General features: G+C 45.0%; 1 protein-coding gene across 1 annotated transcript in view; it reads left to right on the forward strand.

The window, feature by feature from the left end:
* The window catches only part of ptch1 (patched 1), a 70,045-nt gene that overhangs the window by 35,161 nt on the left and 9,884 nt on the right, over positions 1–25,000 (forward strand). The window contains 6 exon segments of the mRNA XM_031805886.1: positions 3,890–4,008; positions 4,715–5,345; positions 6,126–6,435; positions 9,642–9,784; positions 16,655–16,838; positions 20,869–21,149. Of these exon segments, the coding sequence (XP_031661746.1) occupies positions 3,890–4,008; positions 4,715–5,345; positions 6,126–6,435; positions 9,642–9,784; positions 16,655–16,838; positions 20,869–21,149 (1,668 nt within the window).

The raw sequence follows: 25,000 nt of genomic DNA on the forward strand, positions 1-25,000 counted from the left end.
TCCTCCAGTCTACTCCTCTCTGGAACAGAGGGATTCGTCTCTCTTTTTTCTCTCTCTCTCTCTTTATCACATCTCTCCATTTCCTCCCCTCCTTCAGTCTGGAAGAAACAAAAGAGTGTGGATCTGAGCTAGACAAAGAGAGGAAGATAAGCCACACTGCAGCTCCAGTCTCTTTACTGGGGTCAGCCATTGGCCACACCTGGCGTGTTTGTGTGTGTTTAGAGGTCGATTTCAGTAGGAAAATCCTTATGGAGCCGGGAGCAACAGAAATGTGATGTGTTTGTGTGGTCAGACTAGGAATCTATGTGTTCCGTTCTTTCACCCTCCTCCATCTTACTCACCCTCATGCCTCTCTCTCCCCTTTCTCTCTCTACCTTTCTCGCTTTCTTGTGCTGTGCATGGAATTGAGACTTCTGAGGTAAGGAAGGTAAGGAATGAGAGAGGGGGAGCGGTGTGTGTGTGTGTGTGTGTGTGTGGTTGGTGTTAAGGCGTGGTTACAGTGGGATGGAATGGGTTGCTGTAAACTGGCAGTAGTGAGAGCCCGCGTGTGTGTGTGTGTGTGTGTGTGTGTGTGTGTGTGTGTGTGTGTGTGTGTGTGTGTGTGTGTGTGTGTGTGTGTGTGTGTGTGTGTGTGTGTGTGTGTGAGTGTGTGTGTGTGCGTGTGTGAGAGAGTGTGTTCTTGGGTGCGTGCGTGTGTGTGTAGGGGTGTGTGTTGTCTCTGAGCCGTTGCGCCTGTTCATCACCTCAAGCCCTGCAGGCCTCTGTCTCCTTGGGTGGCCTGGCACACACACAGGACTTGTGTGTCTGTGTGTGTGTGTGTGCTTGTGTCTGTGTGTGTGTGTGTGTGTTCAGTGGTCTGGCAGCTACACAGGATCCAGATTGTACTCTGGGCAGGGCCCCAGCCTAACCCCAACCCCCTCTACTCTTTACGGCTCTTAGAGCTACACACGACACTCTCTCTCATTTTATTTTCTCTCATGTTCTCCTCTTACACACTCACACTTTTTTTTCCTTCTTATTTTTTTCCTTCTTTTTTTAAATTAACCCATCCACCGCCACCCGTCTTTGGAGGACACATATCTTTGAAGTTTTTTAGTTTTTTACAGCTTTTCTGCTGCGTATACAGTACATACATTTTACATAGACGTTTTACATGTACATTTTTACATACAGTACCAGTCAAAAGTTTGGACACACCTACTCATTCAAATCAAATCCAATTCAATTTTATTTGTCACATGCGCCGAGTACAAGTGTAGACTTTACCGTGAAACGCTTCCTTACAAGCCCTCAACCAACACTGCAGTTCGGGAAGAGTTAAGAAAATATTTACCAAGTAGACTCAAATAAAAAGTAACACAATAAGAATAACAATAACGAGGCTATATACAGGGGGCACCGGTACCGAGTCAGTGTGCAGGGGTACAGGTGGCTAGTTGAGGTAATCTGTACATGTAGGTGGGGACGAAGTGACTCTGCATAGATAACAAACAAACAGCGAGTGCAGAGAAAACGGTCTATAACTTGGGTGACTGGAGTCCTCATCTAAATTTGCAGAGTTAGTTTCCTGTAAACAATAGATATTGTATTATTTCTCTTTTAGCCAGGTAAAAATGTATTTTTGGAGTAGGTGACACCTTTTGTAACATGATATTCTCTCCAGTCCCACTCCCATTCACAAGGAGCCGAAAGCAAAGTCTTGTATTTTTGTCTTTATTTTGTGAAAACAAGGAAGAGTCGCCTTCCCTCGCTAGTAGTAGCTAGCTGGCAGCCTTAGTAGCTCGTTTTAGCCTGGCTAAAACATAGCAAGCTAGCTAGCTAGCCATTTTAGCTTCCCACATCGCCATGTGAAATAATCCGATTTATAATCAAATAATGTACCCGGCAAATACTCTTATACTAGTATAACTTAACCCATTATCCCGATTTGATAAGCTGCTTGCGTATTCATTCCCATATCATCTAAAAATAGAGCTTCATGTTTTGGTCATGGTGAAAAAAGTACATGACTAGCTAGTTGGCTACAGTAGGTTCTACCATTTCACAATAGCCTGTAATCACTAGTTGTTACTTCGAAACAAAATACCTTTTTGGGTGGATTCTTGGATTTTCTTGTTGTCTACTTATTTGTTGTAGAGTGTCTTGGCTTGTTGTCTTCCCTTGCTTGCAAATTGGCTAAACACTGCAAGCTAGCTGCAAGCTTCCCACATCTCCAAATAGTCTTATACTTGCCAGTGTAACCTACACGACTATCCTGATTTGATATGCTGTTTCAGTGTATTTTCTCCCATATCAGCAAAAATATATGTTTTCAAGAAGAAAAAAGCACATGGCTATCAGTTTGAACCTAGAATAATAATCACTTACATTTTGGGGTGATTCTATAAGGCTACAACGTTGTTTGGTTTATTGTTTGAACAGTCGCTAAGATTATGTTTGGTTATCAATGCAAAATAGGCTGCTTATTTAATGTCAAACTAAACCAAGACAGCATGGGACCCCAGATCCTCAAAAAGTTCTACAGCTGCACCATCGAGAGCATCCTGACCGGTTGCATCACCACCTGGTATGGCAACTGCTCGGCATCAGACCGTAAGGCGCTACAGAGGGTAGTGCTTACAGCCCAGTACATCACCGTGGCCAAGCTTCCTGCAATACCTATATAATAGGCAGTGTCAGAGGAAAGACAAAAAAATTGTCAAAGACTCCAGTCACCCAAGTTATAGATTCTTCTCTCTACTACCGCACGGCAATCGGTACCGGAGCGCCAAGTCTTGTTCCAAAAGGCTCCTTATTAGCTTCTACCCCCAAGCCATAAGACTGCTGAACAATTCATCAAACGGCCTGCCACGCTATTTACTGTTTACTTTTGTTTTTACACTGCTGCTACATGCTGTTTATTATCTATGCATAGTCACTTTACCCCTACCTACATGTACACATGACCTGGACTAACCTGTACCCCCTGCACATTGACTCGGCACCGGTGCCCCCTGTGTATAGCCCCTGTGTTGTTATTTTATTGTGTTACTTTTTACTTTAGTTTATTTAGTCAATATTTTTTGCATTGTTGGTTAAGGGCTCATAAGTAAGCATTTCACAGTAAGGTCTACATCTGTTGTATTCAGCGCATGTGACCAATACAATTTGATTTGATTTGATCTGGGCGTTTAAGTGATTTTGAAGTTGATTGGCTTCCCTCATCTCCTTGTGAAATAATCAGATTTATAATGAAATAATATGCCCTGGCAAATATTTGTATACTTGCTTGTGCAACCTACGATATTATCCCAGTTTCATATGCTGTTTCAATGCTGTTTCACTCCCATATCAGCTAAAAATAGAATATCATCATGTTTTAGTCGTGGAGAAAGAGCACATATCTTGAAGCTGTTTTTACCAGTAGCCTGAAATGACTAGTTATCACTTCTAAACAAAATAACCTTTTGGATTCTAATAAGGCTATAATGTGGTTTGGTTTATTGTTTGAACAGTTGCTGATATTATATTTGCTTATCAATGCAAAATAGGCTGATTTCATGCGATAACCTATAGCCCATAGATCAGATCAAGGAAGCAAGCAAGTTTCATTGCCGACACAATACTGCCCCCACGGTCACGGAAAGTATGCTAGGACACGGTACAATTTTCACGTGACACGCTAGTGCCCGAGCACGCTATAAGGAGGCGCCCTTTCTGTGACGAGAAGCGGCACTGCGCTACGCTTCGTCAGCTTGGTTTGCATATTCCGTGTAGACCCCCGTAGGAACTCTATAAACTACCCCCTCTCAACTCATGGCAGCCTGATAAGTTAACCAATTGTTCCCTGTGTGTGTGTGTGTGTGTGTGTGTGTGTGTGTGTGTGTGTGTGTGTGTTCTCCCTGGCCAGGCTGCGGTGGTGGTGGTGTTTAACTTTGCCATGGTACTGCTCATCTTCCCTGCCATCCTCAGTATGGACCTGTATCGCAGAGAGGACCGGCGCTTTGACATCTTCTGCTGCTTCTACAGGTTAACACACACACACACACACATAAACTCTACACACACACACACACTGTATATCTCTCCCCACCCTGGGGTTCATAAAGGTGTGTCGTATTTTTCCATGTGATTACAGCTGAGTGTATCTCTACCTCAACTTCCCAAACTGATCCTTTAATTACTGTTTAGAGTGTGCTCTCTGTCTGTCTGTTTATCCTTCTCTCTCTTTGTTAAACATCACCTGCCTGTCTGTGCATGTTCAGCTCCATAACACACAGTCAATATACTCCCAGAAGTACACACGTGCACATATACCAAACATCTCCAGCGCCACTGCTAGCTGTCTGTCTGTCCCCCAGCCTGTGTGCTAACTCTCTGTCTGTCTGTCTGTCTGTCCCACAGCCTGTGTGTTAAATCTCTATCTGTCTGTCTGTCTGTCTGTCCCCCAGCCTGTGTGCTAACTCTGTCTGTCTGTCCCCCAGCCTGTGTGCTAACTCTCTCTCTGTCTGTCTGTCTGTCTGTCTGTCTGTCTGTCTGTCTGTCTGTCTGTCTGTCTGTCTGTCTGTCTGTCTGTCTGTCTGTCTGTCTGTCTGTCTGTCTGTCTGTCTGTCTGTCTGTCTGTCTGTCTGTCTGTCTGTCTGTCTGTCTCTGTCTGTCTGTCTGTCTGTCTGTCTGTCTGTCTGTCTGTCTCCCAGCCTGTGTGCTAACTCTCTGTCTGTCTGTGTCTCTCCAGCCCGTGTGCTAACAGGGTGATCCAGATCGAGCCCCAGGCTTACCTGGATGGAGCAGACGGCAGTCACTACAGCCCCCCTCCTACCACCTTCCGCACCCCCCCTCCCTCCTACAGCAGCCATGGTTTCTCCCAGCAGACTCAGATCACCATGCAGTCTACCGTCCAGCTGAGGACAGAGTACGACCCCAGGACTCAGGCCTTCTACACTACGGCCGAACCCAGGTCCCAGATCTCCGTACAACCGTTTACACCCTCAGCCACCGGCCCCGCCAACAACCCCAACGCCAGTCACGGTGTTCATGGCAACAACAACCACCATAGCAACCATCACAGCCGGAGTGGGAGTAGCAGTAGTCACGGCAACCTGAACAACAACAACGGTGGGCGTGGTTCCGGCTCAGTCCCGTTCCCTCCTCCCGCGTCCTCCTCTGGCGTTCCCCCTGTCTCCCCCCAGGCGGGGGAGGGGGTGTGTGTGTCGGGGGAGAGTGCCAGCTCCACCAGGGATCTGCTGTCCCAGTTTGGAGAGGCCTCTCTGGGGCTGCGCTGTCTGGAGCCCCCCTGCTCCCGATGGACCCTGGCCTCCTTCGCAGAGAAACACTACGCCCCCTTCCTACTTCAGCCCACCACCAAGGTCAGTCTGTGTGTGTGTATGGGTGTGTGTGCGCGCGCCAGGCTTTCAGTCTGTGGTCTGTCTTCTCTCCTGGGTGGGCCCTTAAACTGACCTCCTGACCTGACTGACTCAGTCTGTGGTCTGTCTTCTCTCCTGGGTGGGCCCTTAAACTGACCTCCTGACCTGACTGACTCAGTCTGTGGTCTGTCTTCTCTCCTGGGTGGGCCCTTAAACTGACCTCCTGACCTGGCTTTCAGTCTGTGGTCTGTCTTCTCTCCTGGGTGGGCCCTTAAACTGACCTCCTGACCTGGCTTTCAGTCTGCGGTCTGTCTTCTCTCCTGGGTGGGCCCTTAAACTGACCTCCTGACCTGACTGACTCAGTCTGTGGTCTGTCTTCTCTCCTGGGTGGGCCCTTAAACTGACCTCCTGACCTGACTGACTCAGTCTGTGGTCTGTCTTCTCTCCTGGGTGGGCCCTTAAACTGACCTCCTGACCTGACTGACTCAGTCTGTGGTCAGACAGACACTACATTATGCTGGCTGGAGTGTTGAGATGGGTGACTAAACTGGGAGAGTAAAGCAGGTCCTGCCAGCGGTATTTACGTGCTCTTGACTGCGTCCCAAATGGCACCATGTCCCCTACATAGTGCGCTTATTTTGACCGGGGCCCATGTCAACACTCCACTCTAGTTCACTTTGGAACGTGGGATGTTTCTGTGGCCGTTGGGTTTCGGTTTGTAAAGGGCCACCCATGTTCGGCGTGCTGTGTACTTATCTCCCCTCCGTCCCTCCCTCTCTTCAGGTGGTAGTCATCCTGCTGTTCCTGGTCCTGCTGGGGGTCAGTCTGTACGGGACCACACGGGTACGGGACGGGCTGGAGCTGACCGACATTGTTCCCAGGGAGACCAGCGAGTACGACTTCATCGGGGCCCAGTTCAAGTTCTTCTCCTTCTACAACATGTACGTGGTGACCCAGCGGGCAGAGTACTCCCAGGCCCAGCCCCTGCTCTACCAGCTGCACAGTCGCTTCAACACGATCCGCTACGTACTGAGGGAGGACAACGGCCAGCTGCCACTCATGTGGCTCCACTACTTCAGGGACTGGCTGCAAGGTGAGACATATACAATACGTATTCAAACCCCTTCACTTTTTCCACGTTTTGTTACGTTACAGACATATTTTAAAATGGATTAAAAAAAAAAAAAAGTTTTCTCTCAAAATGTATTTTAACAATCTGCACACAATACCCTATAAAAAAACGGGTTTTTAAAAATGTTTCAAATGTATTATAAAACAAAAAACAGAATACGTATGTATTCAGACCCTTTCCCATGAGACTCAAAATTGAACTCAGGTCCATCCTGTTTCCATTCCATTTCCATTTCGTCCTTGAGATGTTTCTACAACTTGATTGGAGTCCACTTGGGAAATTCAATTGATTGGACATGATTTGGAAAGGCACACACTGTTGACAGTGCATGTCAGAGCAAAAACCATGCCATGAGGTCAAAGGAATTGTCCGTAGAGCTCAGAGACAGGATTGTGTTGAAGCACAGATCTGGGGAAGGGTACCAAAACATTTCTGTAGAATTGAAAGTCCCCAAGAACACAGTGGCCTCCATCATTCTTAAATGGAAGAAGTTTGCAACCACCTAGACTCTTCCTAGAGCTGGCCACCCAGCCAAACTGAGCAATCGAGGGAGAAGGGCCTTGGTCAGGGAGGTGACCAAGAACCCGGTGGTCACTCTGACAGAGCTCCAGAGTTCCTCTGTGGAGATGGGAGAAACTTCCAGAAGAGCAACCATCTCTGCAGCACCCCACCAATCCGGCCTTTATGGTAGAGTGGCCAGACGGAAACCACTCCTCAGTAAAAGTCACATGACAGCCCGCTTGGAGTTTGCCAAAAGGCACATAAAAGACTCTCAGACCATGAGAAACAAGATTCTCTGATCTGATGAAACCAAGATTGAACTCTTTGGCCTGAATGCCAAGCGTCACATCTGGAGGAAACCTGGCACCATCCCTACAGAGAAGCATAGTGGTGGCAACATCATGCTGTGGGGATGTTTTGCAGCGGCAGGGACTGGGAGACTAGTCAGGATTGAGGGAAAGATGAAGGTTCATCTTCCAACAGGACAATGATCCTAAACACACAGCCAAGACAACACAGGAGTGGCTTTGGGACAAGTCTCTGAATGTCCTTGAGTGGCCCCGCCAAAGACCGGACTTGAACCCAATCAAACATCTCTGGAGAGAACTGAATATAGCTGTGCAGTGACGCTCCCCATCGAAGCTGACAGAGCTTGAGAGGATCTGCAGAGAAGAATGGGAGAAACTCCCCAAATACAGGTGTGCCAAGCTTGCAGATTCATACCCAAGAAGACTCGAGGCTATAATCACTGCCAAAGGGGCTTTAACAAAGTACAGAGTAAAGGGTCTGAATACTTATGTAGGTAAATGTAATATTTCAGTTGTTTGATTTGGAGTATATTTGCAGTATGTGGGGTATTGCGTGTAGATTGATAAGGAGAAAAAAGACACAATTGAATCCATTTTAGAACAAGGCTGTAACGTCACAAAATGTGGGACTAAGTCAAGGGGGTCTGAATACTTTCCGAATGCACTGTACCTGCACACAAACACACAGGCTTGCACCGTGCACTTTTGAGCTGTCATGTTCTACAGGCAACCTCATGAGCTGCGGCTGTTTTCCAGCCACAGGAATCACGTAGACCTAAGCCTGTAAACAACAGCTGGACACCGCTGGTGATGCGCTGCGGGTTGACGTGCTTGTACATTTCCGCGTGTGTTCATCTGCGTCCGCGCTTGCACACGTATGTATGTGTGTGCTTGAATGTGTAGAGGTGTGGCGCGCGGCGCGCGTGTGTGGCTGAGCGGGGAGCTGCAGAGTGGGTGGGTTGCGGAGAGCTGTGTTTAATATTGCTCAGTGAGATGGCTGGACAAATTGGACCCAGACAGCGAGCAAAAGGAGACCCAAAAACACTATCCCAGAAACAGGCTACCGGCCAGGGGGAACGGAGAGGGGAGTGCAGGAGGCCAAGAGGAGAGAAACACAGAAAAGAGAGAGAGCAATGAAACAATTAGTAATTGTGAGGTAGCGATAGACAGCATGACGGAAAGAAGTTAAGAAACAGAGGTGGAGAGGTATATTCTCGGCCTGTTCTACCTGAAAGCTTGTCGGAGTTGGATACTGAGTTTGTCCTGCTCTTGTACAATGCACTAACCAGCACAGTATGTACCATGTACCAGCGTCTTTTAAGGCGTTTAAGTGAGGTCTCATAAAGTACGCGGGGGAGAAATGTGTGTAATTAGACAACCATTATCCCACTCAGTGTGTGGGACTAAAACTGAAACACATTTGACTAACAGGCCCTGGATTACTAGTCTCACATCGCCGTTTGGAAGAGATTTAACACGTTCAGCACTTTGGGCTGAGATTCAAGTTCAAGCAGACACAAGCACACTAAGCAACCCCCAGCCATACAGAAAGAGAAGAGAGAGAGAGAGAGACCCGCTGCTGGCGTTGTTGTTGTTGTGTGTGTCCGGTTCGAGGTCTTGCTGTGTAATTGTGAGACAAAAAGAGGTTGCCGGGAGACCGAAATGGGGTGAGTTCTACAGAAGAGGCAATTACTGTCTTGTATGTCTTGTATATGTAGTCAATATCTCCACAGGCCAGAGCCCCGCCGAGGAAGGTATGTCGATATCCCGGAAGAGAGACTTCACATGTTGCTGTGCTGTGTTTGGTTTGTGTCCTTTAGAAACCGACTGGTCATGCTCCTAATGACTTCTTCAATGGTCTGGCTACTGCTCATGTTCCGTTGTGGTGCTCTGCTCCGGGGGACAGAGTGCTGCGCTGTCTCTGTTCGCTGTTTGAAGAGTGCGGTCAAGGCCTTGCGGTCCTTTTGACCGTAGTCTGCTTTTAGAAGTTCTCTTGAAGAATGCGGTCGTGCCCACCGGTTGTTGTGGAAAACATGGCCCGTTTTGGACGTGTGGTAGAGTTTTGATCTTCTTTAAAAAGAAATAGAGTGTTGTCCTGTTTTTCAGTTTGAATGGAACACGTTGAGAGGTCTGTTGGTCTTGGTGGGGAATGTGGAACATGCTTTTGATGTGGTCATGTGTTTTGTGTGTTCAGCTACATTTTTTGAAGAGAGAAGTGGTGTTGTGTTTAGTATGCTGTGACGTATGGGGGGGGGGGTTATGTTGTTTGGTTATGTTATGGTTGTTTTGTGTGTTGTGACGTATGGTTATGTTATGGTTGTGAAATGGTTGCGTTGTGGTTGTGTTTTGTCTCTACAGGTCTGCAGGCAGCGTTTGATCAGGACTGGGAGGCGGGTCGGATCACACAGAGCAGCTACAGGAATGGGTCAGACGACGGGGTCCTGGCCTACAAACTACTGGTACAGACCGGACGCAGGGACAAGCCCATCAACTTCAACCAGGTGAGACCCGCTTAATAATACCAGGCTAAATCCATTCACTTCAACCAGATGAGAGTCACTTAATAATACCAGGCTAAACCCATTCACTTCAACCAGATGAGAGTCACTTAATAATACCAGGCTAAACCCATTCACTTCAACCAGATGAGAGTCACTTAATAATACCAGGCTAAACCCATTCACTTCAACCAGATGAGAGTCACTTAATAATACCAGGCTAAACCCATTCACTTCAACCAGGTAAGAGTCACTTAATAATACCAGGCTAAAGCCATTCACTTCAACCAGGTGGGAGTCACTTAATAATACCAGGCTAAACCCATTCACTTCAACCAGGTGAGAGTCACTTAATAATACCAGGCTAAAGCCATTCACTTCAACCAGGTGGGAGTCACTTAATAATACCAGGCTAAACCCATTCACTTCAACCAGGTGAGAGTCACTTAATAATACCAGGCTAAACCCATTCACTTCAACCAGGTAAGAGTCACTTAATAATACCAGGCTAAAGCCATTCACTTCAACCAGGTGAGACCCAGCTATTAATAACCCTTAATACTCAAGGGAAATGGCCTATATGGATCGGGCTCAATTGAAATGTTTCTTATAGAAGAAATATGAGCCCATGCAGAACTATGGTAGCAATTAAAATGGACCAGTTTGCAGATTATGGGGAAATTATTAGACGTAAAATGAGAAGACAACAGTTCACCTGACACAAGACTGAATCCAAACATTAAACTGTTGATTTTATGTGCATTTTACATTTACTGTACTTTTTTCCACGTTTTGTTGATAATGAAATATATTATTAATCTGGATACATTCATGAACATGATGAGAATATTCTTGGAAAATGTGGGGTAGGTGCAACATAAGACAAAACAATTACACGGGTTTGAGTGGAAGGTCTAATTGGTGTTTCAAAGTGACCACCCACCTCTGGTGGGCACAGTTCCTAAGTTATTTCCATGCACTTTTATGACTCAAAGAAAAGTCTTCAACTACAAAGAGCTTTTTGGACCTCTCCTAGCTGTGCCCTTGAGGAACTAGAGCAAGCACACTTGTAGTTGTTTGGTTTGGAACACGGCCCTGCATCCCTGCATCCCCACAATCCAAAAATGGTCCATTATAAATCGCAATCTGGGTCAAATGGGAATCATTTGAAAGCTTGTTCTATTGCCAACATGACTAGCGAAATGATAAAATACGATCTAACAGTGTTAGGCTTTCACAAGGCAATTCAGAGAAGCAGATTTGGGGAGCATGGAATGGAGTCATGGGTTCATTCAGTTGTGAGGTCCGCGCCAAATTTTCTTCACAATTACAACAAACACAGGCTCATTCTGTTCAGGACAACCCAGGGTACAATGCCATGTCATCTAGTAATTGTACATCAAACATAGTGATCATAAGCACTGACACTGTATATTACATGATTTTTATGATATAGAAATGTGAAGTGCACGTTTGGACGGGTGTTTATTATAATCCTCAACGTCTCTAGTCCTCGTCATTTCCCTCATTTCCCTCATTTCCCTCTTTTTTTTTAAGTTGCTCAATTAGCTGGAGGGATATGGGCAACATCTTGTCTCGAGTGGTGCTCTCAAGCTCAAAACGGCTGTCAGTCAAATCCCACACAGCAGTGTGACGCGCAGAGCTCTGACGTCATGTATAGCATGTTACTGTACAGCCACTGCGTTCCAATTTAGGCGCTTATCAGTGGCCAAATCTGCCAGTTTCAACTTGTATACGGGTACGAGTGTCAAGGGCTATTACCAGGAAAAACCCCTTTCACTTCAACCAGGTGAAACCCACTTATTAAACCAGGCTAAACCCATTCACTTCAACAAGGTGAAACCCACTTATTAAACCCAGGCTAAACCCATTCACTTCAACCACGTGCCTTGTCTCCAACCCATTTATTAAAGAAAGTGAGTTTTTCGATCAAAACCCATTCACTTCAACTAGGTGGGTGTACACAGTATGATAAAAACTCCTTTATCTAAACCAGGTGGGTGTACAGTATGATCAAAACTCCTTTATCTAAACCAGGTGGGTGTACAGTATGATCAAAACTCCTTTATCTAAACCAGGTGGGTGTACAGTATGATCAAAACTCCTTTATCTAAACCAGGTGGGTGTACAGTATGATCAAAACTCCTTTATCTAAACCAGGTGGGTGTACAGTATGATCAAAACTCCTTTATCTAAACCAGGTGGGTGTACAGTATGATCAAAACTCCTTTATCTAAACCAGGTGGGTGTACAGTATGATCAAAACTCCTTTATCTAAACCAGGTGGGTGTACAGTATGATCAAAACTCCTTTATCTAAACCAGGTGGGTGTGGGATCGTAAGTCGCCCACGCTAACCAGGTGACTATTTGATGATTATTACAAAGCACGCCTGTCAACCTCTGCCTAGGGAAGATACTGTATGACCCTATCTCAAATCAAATCAAACTTTATTTGTCACATGCGCCGAATACAACAAGTGTAGACTTTACCGTGAAACTAAAATAAATAGTAATAATAAAAAGTAACACAATAAGAGTAACAATAACAAGACTATATACAGGGGGCACCGGTACCGAGGGGTGCGGGGGTACAGGCTAGTTGAGGTAATCTCTACATGTAGGTGGGGGCGAAGTGATTATGCATAGAGGGGGGGGGGGGGGGGGGGGGGGGGGGGGGGGGGGGGTGTATTACAGACCAGGTCAGAGAGAGGTTGAAAATGTCAGTGGAGACACTTAACAGTTGGTCCGAACATGCTTTGAGTACACGTCTTGGTAATCCATCTGGTCCAGCGGCTTTGTTGACCTGTTTAAAGGTTTTGTTCACATCGACTACCAAGAGCATTAAGCGGGCATAAACGGCATTGAGGAGTACACTATCTGACTGAAGCAGAACTATTTGAATGCTTGATGATGCTCTGTGGCCTTCTTATCCTGTCCTTCTCATCTCTTGTCCTCAAATGTCGCAGTGGTACAGTAGGATTGTACAACACTGGATTTGATGAAGCCTTGGAGAATGGGATACCGAGTGACACAGAGGCCATTTTGTCCTTTGTGGGTGTACGTGTGAGTCGAGGTCTGTGGCTGGGCCTAGGAAAGCCACACCTGGCTTATAAACAGGTCTCTCTCTCTCTCTCTCTCTCTCTCTCTCTTTATCTCTCTCTATCTCTCTCCCCCCTTCTCTCTCTCTCTCTCTCTCTCTCTCTCTCTCTCTCTCTCTCTCTCTCTCTCTCTCTCTCTCTCTCTCGCTCTCTGATGACTTTACCAAGCCCAGGAATTTAAAGCCCTCGCCGGGGCTGCAACCCGTCTCTGAAAAAGCTATTAACTCTTCATTTAAACCGTTTGTCCCATTTGCTGCTAGCTACAGGCTATAGATACCCAACTCTAACCATGGTGTGTGTGTTTGTGTTCCCTTTTGCATCAGATAATACAGTTGAACACTTTCACAGTGTTTCTAGTTAAGGCTAGGTGTGATAGTAAACCGCCAGACAGAGGAAGATAGATGACATTATCATGCCCCCTGGAGTCTGAAGTTATGTGTGTGTGTGTTGGTGAGTGTGTATGATGAATGATTGAAGTGTACCCTAGATCCTCCACTATCTGGCTAATAGTGTAGCAGTATCTCCCAAATCATCGCTGTCTGATGTAAACCTCTTCTCAGGAAATTGAAAAAAATGACCATTTATGAAAATACAATTATGAAACGTCAGACGCTATTTTGAATACATTTTCTTGCTTCTTGAATCATGAAATGTTCAGAGTACATTGACAGGAGTTACTGCTTTCAATAAATAAAAAATAAACATGTGGGCAAAAATGGAGTTAAGGGTTTTCATCAGACAGCGACGCAATGGTGGGTCTGCTAGAGATGTTGTTCTGTTAGTTGGATGGGTTTTTGCCTTTCGTTGGTTGTTGGTAAACCACTAGCATAGATATCACAAAACAGCCCGGGCCTGGGAGGCCTGCTGGTGTGCGGGCGGCCCTATGATGTCACTTCCTGTGCCTGTGAGGGAAGCGGAGCTGGCTGCAGGGCGATGGGCCGCCAGCCGTGCTCCATGGGCTTCCCGTGACAGCTTGAAGACATACAGTGGTTGCGTATCCTGCTGCTTAATGCAAGACAGACCTTTGGAATTCAACTCTCTCTCTCTCCCCGTCTCTCTCTTCCTCTCACTCTTCTGTCTTTTCCTCTCCCTCCCTCTCTCTTTCTAGGTTTTCTCTCCCTCTCTCCCACCGTTTTCTCTCTCTTTCAAAGTTCTATTTTCCCCTCTCTCCCGCGCTCTTCTCTCTCTCTCTTCCCTCCCGTCCCTCTTCTTATTTTCTCTGTGCTCTGCTGCCGTGTCCCCTTTCAATGAGTGGAGAGGAGCTGAAGCACGTGATCTCTTTGAGTCAACACTGTGTGGGTGCGCGCGTGTGTGTGTATGGGTGTGCGAGTGTGTGTGTGTGTGGGTGTGCGAGGGTGTGCGTGTGTGTGGGTGTGCATGTGTGTGTGGGTGTGCGTGTGTGGGTGTATGGGTGTGCGAGGGTGTGTGTGGGTGTGCATGTGTGTGTGGGTGTGCGTGTGTGGGTGTATGGGGTGTGTGTGGGTGTGCATGTGTGTGTGGGTGTGCGTGCGTGTGTGCGTGTGAGAGAGAGAGTACGTTTTTTTTGTCAAAGTGTATACTGTACAGTAGTAGCTGTATTTTTTTCCATGTCAAATTAAGAACAGATATTTTCCAACCCTGGCAAATTGCAAAGCTAGATGTTTTATTTTGATATGCCACACCACAGCTTTCTGGGGAGGCATTTTCCCTTTGATGTCTTTCTGCTAACTTTTCTCCCAGCACTGGACGGTCATTCGTTCCTTATGGCCAAGGGAATTATATGAAAGTTGGCAATGTGTGTGTTTCTGAGAGAGAGAGAGAGAGGCAAAGAGAGAGAACGAAAAGGTGAGGAGAAGAGAGAGAATGACAAGGTGAGGAGAAGAGAGAGAACAAAAAGTGAGGAGAAGAGAGAGAACGAAAAGGTGAGGAGATGAGAGCGAACGAAAAGGGGAGGAGAAGAGAGAGAACGGAAAGGTGAGGAGATGAGAGAGAACGAAAAGGGGAGGAGAAGAGAGAGAGCGAAAAGGTGAGGAGAGGAAAGGAGAGAGAGGATGAGGGAAAGAGAGGAATAGGGAAAGAAAAAGAGAGGAAAAAGGGTGAGAGAAATAGAGAGAGAGGGAAATGAGGTTGGAAAGGAGAGGGAAAGGGAGCAAGCAAGGGAAAGTGGGAGAGAGAGAGAGAGAGAGAGAGGCTGCCTTTGCTACTGCTATCAAGAGCCCTTTTCTTCTCGGCCCGGATCCGACTGTGGTGCAGGGCATTCTGGGTATCCGTAGGGGTCAGGAGAAGCAAGCACGAGCAACATTTGTACAGATGCGGTGTTATTTTATAGCTCTACTCCATTTGCTGGGTGGCATTTCCTTCAGTGTTAACAGCGAGGTTAACTGCACACAGACGCGCACAGGGACCCCAGCCAATTTTTTTATTGTTACGCTAACTAACTCAAGCAATTTTTCCCTCCCCCCTCCACACCTCCCCCTACCTACCCCCATGACTCCCCCTCATCCCCCTCTCCCCTAACACTGCCTCTGTGAACGAGGGATTTATTGTACTGAGAAGGGCGAGTGGCATAGAGCGGTGTGCAGAAATGGAGGTAGCTAGCTACGCCACCGCCCCCCCCGCTCTCAAAGGGGAGGGGGCTACAGCCCTCAGAGGATCCTGAGAGGGGGCTAGTTAGCGCTGAGGGAAGCTAGCTAGCTTCTTCTATTTGTGAATAGAGTTAGTTGTAAGAGAAATGAGCTCGCTAGTTTGATGTGATGAAGTGGTGTGCAGTAATGGCTGTGACTTTCAGGAGCTCCCGAGCTCCCTACCAAGGCCTCCCGTTCTCACATGGGAGGGAGACAGCTATAGCCCCAACAGGGAGGGTAGCTATTAGCCAGCCCTGTTGTGGAGGTGAGGTAACCAGCTAGTTCTGTATAGGGAATTAGTTAGCAATGTGAGAAAAAAGTATAGAGGGAAGCTAGTTAGCTCTCAGAGGACTAGGAGGTAGGAAGCTGTATCAGGTCTGTGTGCGCTAGCCTATCCTGGCTAATTCTGTTGGAGAGGAAAGCTGATCCCAACACATTATCTACATGCTTTTTTTTCTCAGGAGACTAGCACATCTGACCGCCTGAAAGCTGATTTGACATTTCCATTTTCCATGTAGGCCTAATAATTCTGGGAAGTTCAGCGAGAAGTACGGGAAATGTCAGAAGGCACCAGTGTTTGACTGTTTACTTTTCTTTGGGTTGAGAGAGGGAGAAATAGTTTTAGCTTATTTTTCAAAGCCGGCCCGCTTTCTCATGCTCACGCACGGTTATAAACAGGATTTCTGCGGCCAGTCATATAGACAATGTTTTGGGTCAACATCGTTTCTACAATGCCAGTCCGTTTCTATAGATGTAGGATCTTCATTTGATCACAAATTTGTTGCTGAGAATTTTCCTGCACAGCAGGAAGTATATTCACATTTTATAAAGGCTTCTAAATTTTGTAAATTCCATTTTAAAATGCCAGACACTATTTGCCCTAATGAAAACTGTACCAGCCCCTACAAAAAAACATCCATAAATTATTATCCACATAATAATTCACATTTCCTGTTTCTGCAGGAGTTTTTTTCCTGCTGTAGCAAACTGGCTCAAATTAAGATCTAATATCTGTAACAATCAATATCACACACACTATCCCTCACCTCCTCTCTTCCTTTCTCCCTTGTCCTCCCGCCCCCTCTCTTTCCCTCTCCCTCTATCCTTCTTTTCAAATGATGAACTATTGTCTCCTTGTCTCCTCCTCTAGCTGACGAGGCAGCGCTTGGTGAATGAGGATGGCATCATCAACCCGGGGGCGTTTTACATCTACCTGACGGCGTGGGTCAGCAACGACCCGGTGGCGTACGCAGCCTCGCAGGCCAACATACGGCCACACCCCCCGGAGTGGCTCCACGACCGCACAGACTCCATGCCCGAGACACGCCTCAGCAGTGAGTGACCAATCCACAGCACACTTCACTATCACAAAGGCCTCTCAACGGCCAGTTATATGAGACATACATTATTTGCTCTCAATAATTCTTTGGCACTCTGGCCTACTGATTTAGCAATTCAATTAAAACCGATTGGGACTGAATGTAAGAAGTGTGCAGGAGCTACTTCTCTCGTCGACGCTAGATTTGTACCTCTAGAGTTGACGCTAGATTTGTACCCCTAGAGTTGACGCTAGATTTGGACCTCTAGAGTTGACGCTAGATTTGTACCTCTAGAGTTGACGCTAGATTTGTACCTCTAGAGTTGACGCTAGATCTGTAGCCCTAGAGTTGACGCTAGATTTGTAGCCCTAGAGTTGACGCTAGATTTGTACCTCTAGAGTTGACGCTAGATTTGTACCCCTAGAGTTGACGCTAGATTTGTACCCCTAGAGTTGACGCTAGATTTGTACCCCTAGAGTTGACGCTAGATTTGTACCCCTAGAGTTGACGCTAGATTTGTACCCCTAGAGTTGACGCTAGATTTGTACCCCTAGAGTTGACGCTAGATTTGTACCCCTAGAGTTGACGCTAGATTTGTACCCCTAGAGTTGACGCTAGATTTGTACCCCTAGAGTTGACGCTAGATTTGTACCCCTAGAGTTGACGCTAGATTTGTACCCCTAGAGTTGACGCTAGATTTGTACCCCTAGAGTTGACGCTAGATTGTACCTCTAGAGTTGACGCTAGATTTGTACCTCTAGAGTTGACGCTAGATTTGTACCTCTAGAGTTGACGCTAGATTTGTACCATCTAAGAGTTGACGCTAGATTTGTACATCTAAGAGTTTGACGCTAGATTTGGACCTCTAAGAGTTGACGCTAGATTTGTACCTCTAAGAGTTGACGCTAGATTTGTACCTCTAGAGTTGACGCTAGATTTGTACCTCTAGAGTTGACGCTAGATTTGTACCTCTAGAGTTGACGCTAGATTTGTACCTTCTAGAGTTGACGCTAGATTTGTACCTCTAGAGTTGACGCTAGATTTGTACCTCTAGAGTTGACGCTAGATTGTACCTCTAGAGTTGACGCTAGATTTGTACCTCTAGAGTTGACGCTAGATTTGTACCTCTAGAGTTGACGCTAGATTTGTACCTCTAGAGTTGACGCTAGATTTGTACCTCTAAGAGTTGACGCTAGATTTGTACCTCTAGAGTTGACGCCAGATTGGACCTCTAGAGTTGACGCTAGATTTGTACCTCTAGAGTTGACGCTAGATTTGTACCTCTAGAGTTGACGCTAGATTTTTACCCCTAGAGTTGACGCTAGATTTGTACCTCTAGAGTTGACGCTAGATTTGTACCTCTAGAGTTGACGCTAGATTTGTACCTCTAGAGTTGACGCTAGATTTGTACCTCTAAGAGTTGACGCTAGATTTGTACCTCTAGAGTTGACGCTAGATTTGTACCTCTAGAGTTGACGCTAGATTTGTACCTCTAGAGTTGACGCTAGATTTTTACCCCTAGAGTTGACGCTAGATTTGTACCTCTAGAGTTGACGCTAGATTTGTACCTCTAGAGTTGACGCTAAATTTGTACCTCTAGAGTTGACGCTAGATTTGTACCCCTAGAGTTGACGCTAGATTTGTACCTCTAGAGTTGACGCTAGATTTGTACCTCTAGAGTTGATGCTAGATTTTTACCCCTAGAGTTGACGCTAGATTTGTACCTCTAGAGTTGACGCTAGATTTTTACCCCTAGAGTTGACGCTAGACTTTTACCCCTAGAGTTGACGCTAGATTTGTACCTCTAGAGTTGATGCTAGATTTGTACCCCTAGAGTTGACGCTAGATTTGTACCTCTAGAGTTGACGCTAGATTTGTACCTCTAGAGTTGACGTTAGATTTGTACCTCTAGAGTTGACGCTAGATTTGTACCTCTAGAGTTGACGCTAGATTTGTACCTCTAGAGTTGACGTTAGATTTGTACCTCTAGAGTTGACGCTAGATTTGTACCTCTAGAGTTGACGCTAGATTTGTACCTCTAAGAGTTGACGCTCGATTGTTACCTCTAAAGGCATTTAGACACTACTTGTTATGTTTTGTGTCCTAACTGTTCTGTGGGCAATTTCTCCTTGAGCGTTCCATTTGACCTCTCCTGTTCAACCATTCCGTACGCCGGTTATGTTAGAATACCTGTTTATAATACCATCTGTGGAGTTACTGACCCTTCTCTTCTTTCTGGTTGTAACTGAGGTAGTTGTACTGTTTACAGCAGGGTTCCCCCAACTGTGTTTTATTTGGCCTCCCAAGTTTTCGAAGCAATTTATGAGGGGAATTTTCATCTTTGGACATAAAAGACGGTAAAAAAAATAAACAGTAAATCAGCTCCAAGAGATTTTCATTTAAGAAATCTGTTTCCATGTAGGCCGATACCCACGCATAATAAAGAGACACGCGATCATATACAAATGTAAACAAGGTTTGAAGTTATAAATGTTATAGTCAAACATTATATCTGTTTGGGCTTCTTGCGGTCAATTTGCCGTACACAAATTATTTGTAATTAAGTTGCGGGCCCCCCCCCAGACCATCTGCTTCAGAACACAATCGGCCCGTGGCTGAATCTAGTTGATGATCTCTGGTTTACTGTATACTGTGTGTGTGTGATGGCTTGGTTTGCAGTGCTGAGGGGCAGGGAATAGCACGCTGTGGTACTCTAATGGTTCCTGTGGTGAATGCGATAACTCTTACCACCACAGGCCTCTAAGCATTACACACATACGCACATAAATACATGAACGCGCGTGCGCACACACACACACACACAGAAATAGGATTGGTTAACAAGCAAAGGCTTGGGTGGGATAGACGATTGGATAACAAGCAGGAAGTGCATTACAGGGAGGAGATGTGATTGGATAACAAGCAGTGAGTGTAAATGGGATTGGCTAAGCAGCGTAGAAAGCTTGGCTGTGCAGGAACCCCCTGAAGCAGAGCTACGTTGGCAGACCTCCAACTCCCAGTCCTAATGGAAATTTATAGTGGAGATTATAATAGGCCAAACCATGTTAGCAAGTGGTGCTGTCTAACCCTCCAGCCACTGGAACACACACACCACAGAGAGTCTTTACGGTTCTCATTTTTGGGATGTTTCGATCAAACGTACGTTTTTGGAAAAAATTACCATGTAAAACAATCTGGAATGGATATTTTAGTGGGGTATGGTGGGTGAAGGGAAGGAGAGAGCACATTAAATGACATTTTGGGGCTCCCGAGTGGCGCAGCAGTCTAAGGCACTGCATCTCAGTGCCAGAGGTGTCTCTACAGACAACCTGGTTCAAATCCAGGCTGTATCACAACCGGACGTGATTGGGAGCCCCATAGGGCGGCGCACAATTGGCCCAGTGTCGTCCGGGTTTGGCCGGTGTCGGCCGCCATTGTGAATAAGAATTTGTTCTTAACTGACTTTCCTAGTTAAATAAAGGCAAAACAAAGAAAACATTTTACGTGAGTCCGAACCTTTCTAGAACATGTGTTTTGGCAGTGTTCCAATAGTCACTGCAAATCCAATGTGGTGTGTGTCATAGTCAACTGTATAGCTGTCTAGGCTTTCCCTGTTTGACAGACAGGTACGAGTGTGTGTCTACATGTTTGAGTGCGGCTGTGTGTGTGTGTGTGTGGGTGTGAGAGAGAGGGTGGGGTAATGGTGGTGATTCAGACGTTGTAATTACAGCGGATCAACGTCAGGCCTGACACTCTGCTGTGTGTCTGGGGCTGATAGCCTATCATTAGGCTGAGACTGGAGAGAATGGAGCCCTGTTCCTTTACCCCCCCCCCCCCCCCCCACACACACACACACACACACACACACACCATGCCAGCCCCCCACCAAGGCTCATGGGGCCAAGCTTCAGCTCTGCCCACCAGCCAGTCCCAATTAATTTCTATAAAGAGGTGGAAGTGAACTGTCGAATAGTGCACTTGTTTGAACTGTACCATCACCCCCCCCCCCCCCCCCCCCCAACCACACTTCTCTATCTCTGTCTAGTTCCTGCCGCCGAGCCCATCGAATACGCACAGTTTCCCTTCTACCTCAACGGGCTCCGCGAGACCCCCCAGTTTGTGGAGGCCATCGAGTCGGTGCGGGCCATCTGCAGTAACTACAGCCGCCAGGGCCTGCCCAGCTACCCCAACGGCTACCCCTTCCTCTTCTGGGAGCAGTACGTAGGCCTCAGACACTGGCTGCTGCTCTCCATCAGCGTGGTGCTAGCCTGCACCTTCCTCGTCTGTGCCCTCTTCCTGCTCAACCCCTGGACCGCCGGTATCATCGTGAGTACACACACAGACACGGCGACACACACGATGCACGCACGGCGGCACACACAAGGCACATTCGAAACCCGCATTCTTCTTGCGTTGGATATATTGGCAGCATTTGTGTTGATATTATACATCAGTATGTTTGGAATGAAGTCAATTTCATCAGCCTGTAAGATTAAAATCCTCTAAAACCGAGCTAAAAGATGGAAAGGTACTCTCCAAACAATCTCTTAATACAGTATGTTCCAATTGGTCCGTTTAAAGAAACTTCACTCCCGTGCACTGTGCGGCTGTAGGAGTGTTGAGAGGAGAGGCAGGAGGGCAGGGAGGAGTGGAGGAGAGAAAAGGGAGGAGAGGAGAGGCAGGAGGGCAGGGAGGAGTGGAGGAGAGAAAAGGGAGGAGAGGAGAAAGGGGGAGCTGAAGAGAGGAGTGGAGAGATGGGGTGTGGAGGAGAGGAGATCAGGCTGCTGTGTGTTTAGCCCAGTCTTGACCCAGTGTTTATCTTGTGCTGTTTAGTCTACTCTGTCTCTCCCAAACACTGACTTCAAATAAATGGGGATAGGACACAAGTTACCGAGGCGACTCCCACTCCTTTTTAAAAACACGCCTTTTTCCGTGTAATGTAGGAGTTTCCAAGGATACACACATATGAACACATACTCTCACACATATAAACACATACACTCACACATAGAAACACATAGAAACACATACACTCACACATATAAACACATAGAAACACATAGAAACACATAGAAACACATACACTCACACATATAAACACATACACTCACACATAGAAACACATAGAAACACATGTGTTTCTATGTGTGAGTGTATGTGTTTCTATGTGTTTCTATGTGTGAGTGTATGTGTTTATATGTGTTTCTATGTGTGAGTGTATGTGTTGCTATGTGTTTATATGTGTTTCTATGTGTTTCTATGTGTGCGTGTATGTGTTTCTATGTGTTTATATGTGTGAGTGTATGTGTTTCTATGTGTTTCTATGTGTGAGTGTATGTGTTTCTATGTGTTTCTATGTGTTTCTATGTGTTTCTATGTGTGCGTGTATGTGTTTCTATGTGTTTATATGTGTGAGTGTATGTGTTTCTATGTGTTTCTATGTGTGAGTGTATGTGTTTCTATGTGTTTCTATGTGTGAGTGTATGTGTTTCTATGTGTTTATATGTGTGAGTGTATGTGTTTATATGTGTGAGTGTATGTGTTTCTATGTGTTTCTATGTGTGCGTGTATGTGTTTCTATGTGTTTATATGTGTGAGTGTATGTGTTTCTATGTGTTTCTATGTGTGAGTGTATGTGTTTCTATGTGTTTATATGTGTGAGTGTATGTGTTTCTATGTGTTTCTATGTGTGAGTGTATGTGTTTCTATGTGTGAGTGTATGTGTTTCTATGTGTTTATATGTGTTTCTATGTGTGAGTGTATGTGTTTATATGTGTGAGTGTATGTGTTTCTATGTGTGAGTGTATGTGTTTATATGTGTGAGTGTATGTGTTTCTATGTGTGAGTGTATGTGTTTCTATGTGTTTCTATGTGTGAGTGTATGTGTTTCTATGTGTTTCTATAAACACACACACTCACACATAGAAACACATAGAAACACATAGAAACACATAGAAACACATACACTCACACATATAAACACATACACTCACACATAGAAACACATAGAAACACATACACTCACACATAGAAACACATACACTCACACATAGAAACACATAGAAACACATACACTCACACATATAAACACATAGAAACACATACACTCACACATAGAAACACATAGAAACACATACACGCACACATAGAAACACATAGAAACACATAGAAACACATACACTCACACATAGAAACACATAGAAACACATAGAAACACATATAAACACATAGAAACACATAGAAACACATAGAAACACATATAAACACATATAAACACATAGCAACACATAGAAACACATACACTCACACATAGAAACACATAGAAACACATACACTCACACATAGAAACACATATAAACACATAGCAACACATACACTCACACATAGAAACACATAGAAACACATAGAAACACATACACTCACACATAGAAACACATATAAACACTACACTCACACATAGAAACACATACACTCACACATAGAAACACATATAAACACATAGCAACACATACACTCACACATAGAAACACATAGAAACACATAGAAACACATACACTCACACATAGAAACACATATAAACACTACACTCACACATAGAAACACATACACTCACACATAGAAACACATATAAACACATACACTCACACATAGAAACACATATAAACACATACACTCACACATAGAAACACATATAAACACATAGCAACACATAAACTCACACATAGAAACACATAGAAACACATAGAAACACATAGAAACACATATAAACACATATAAACACATACACTCACACATAGAAACACATACACTCACACATAGAAACACATACACTCACACATAGAAACACATAGAAACACTACACTCACACATATAAACACATAGAAACACATATACTCACACATAGAAACACATATACTCACACATAGAAACACATATACTCACACATAGAAACACATATACTCACACATAGAAACACATAGAAACACATAGAAACACTACACTCACACATAGAAACACATAGAAACACATATACTCACACATATAAACACATACACTCACACATATAAACACATAGAAACACTACACTCACACATAGAAACACATAGAAACACTACACTCACACATATAAACACATATAAACACATACACTCACACATATAAACACATAGAAACACTACACTCACACATAGAAACACATAGAAACACATATACTCACACATATAAACACATACACTCACACATAGAAACACATACACTCACACATAGAAACACATACACTCACACATAGAAACACATAGAAACACTACACTCACACATATAAACACATAGAAACACATATACTCACACATAGAAACACATATACTCACACATAGAAACACATATACTCACACATAGAAACACATATACTCACACATAGAAACACATATAAACACATAGAAACACTACACTCACACATAGAAACACATAGAAACACTACACTCACACATATAAACACATATAAACACATATACTCACACATATAAACACATACACTCACACATATAAACACATAGAAACACATACACTCACACATAGACTCACACATACACTCACACATATAAACACATATAAACACACACTCACACATATAAACACATAGAAACACACACTCACACATATAAACACACATACACTCACACATATAAACACATAGAAACACACACTCACACATATAAACACACACTCACACATATAAACACACACTCACACATATAAACACACACTCACACATATAAACACATACACTCACACATATAAACACATATAAACACACACTCACACATATAAACACATATAAACACATATAAACACATATAAACACATATAAACACATATAAACACATATAAACACATATAAACACATATAAACACACACTCACACAGCCCTGGTCTGTCTCTCCACCTGGTGGTGTTTTTACGACAGGCAGTGTTTGGGCTACCTGCGCCCTCTAAAGCAGGGAGAGGGGACCTCGTGTTCATCCCCTGGCTTTACAAGACAGATGGAAGGACTAGTTATGGCATCGCTTCAAGTTGAACCATTTGCTTTGTCCAGACCAGGCCACCAGTATCCTACCGTTACCGTAGACCCCCCTCCTTACCCCAAGGCCACACACACACACACACACACACACACACAC

This window comes from Oncorhynchus kisutch, linkage group LG3, assembly GCF_002021735.2.
Source record: "Oncorhynchus kisutch isolate 150728-3 linkage group LG3, Okis_V2, whole genome shotgun sequence".
NCBI classification, from domain to species: Eukaryota; Metazoa; Chordata; class Actinopteri; order Salmoniformes; family Salmonidae; genus Oncorhynchus; species Oncorhynchus kisutch.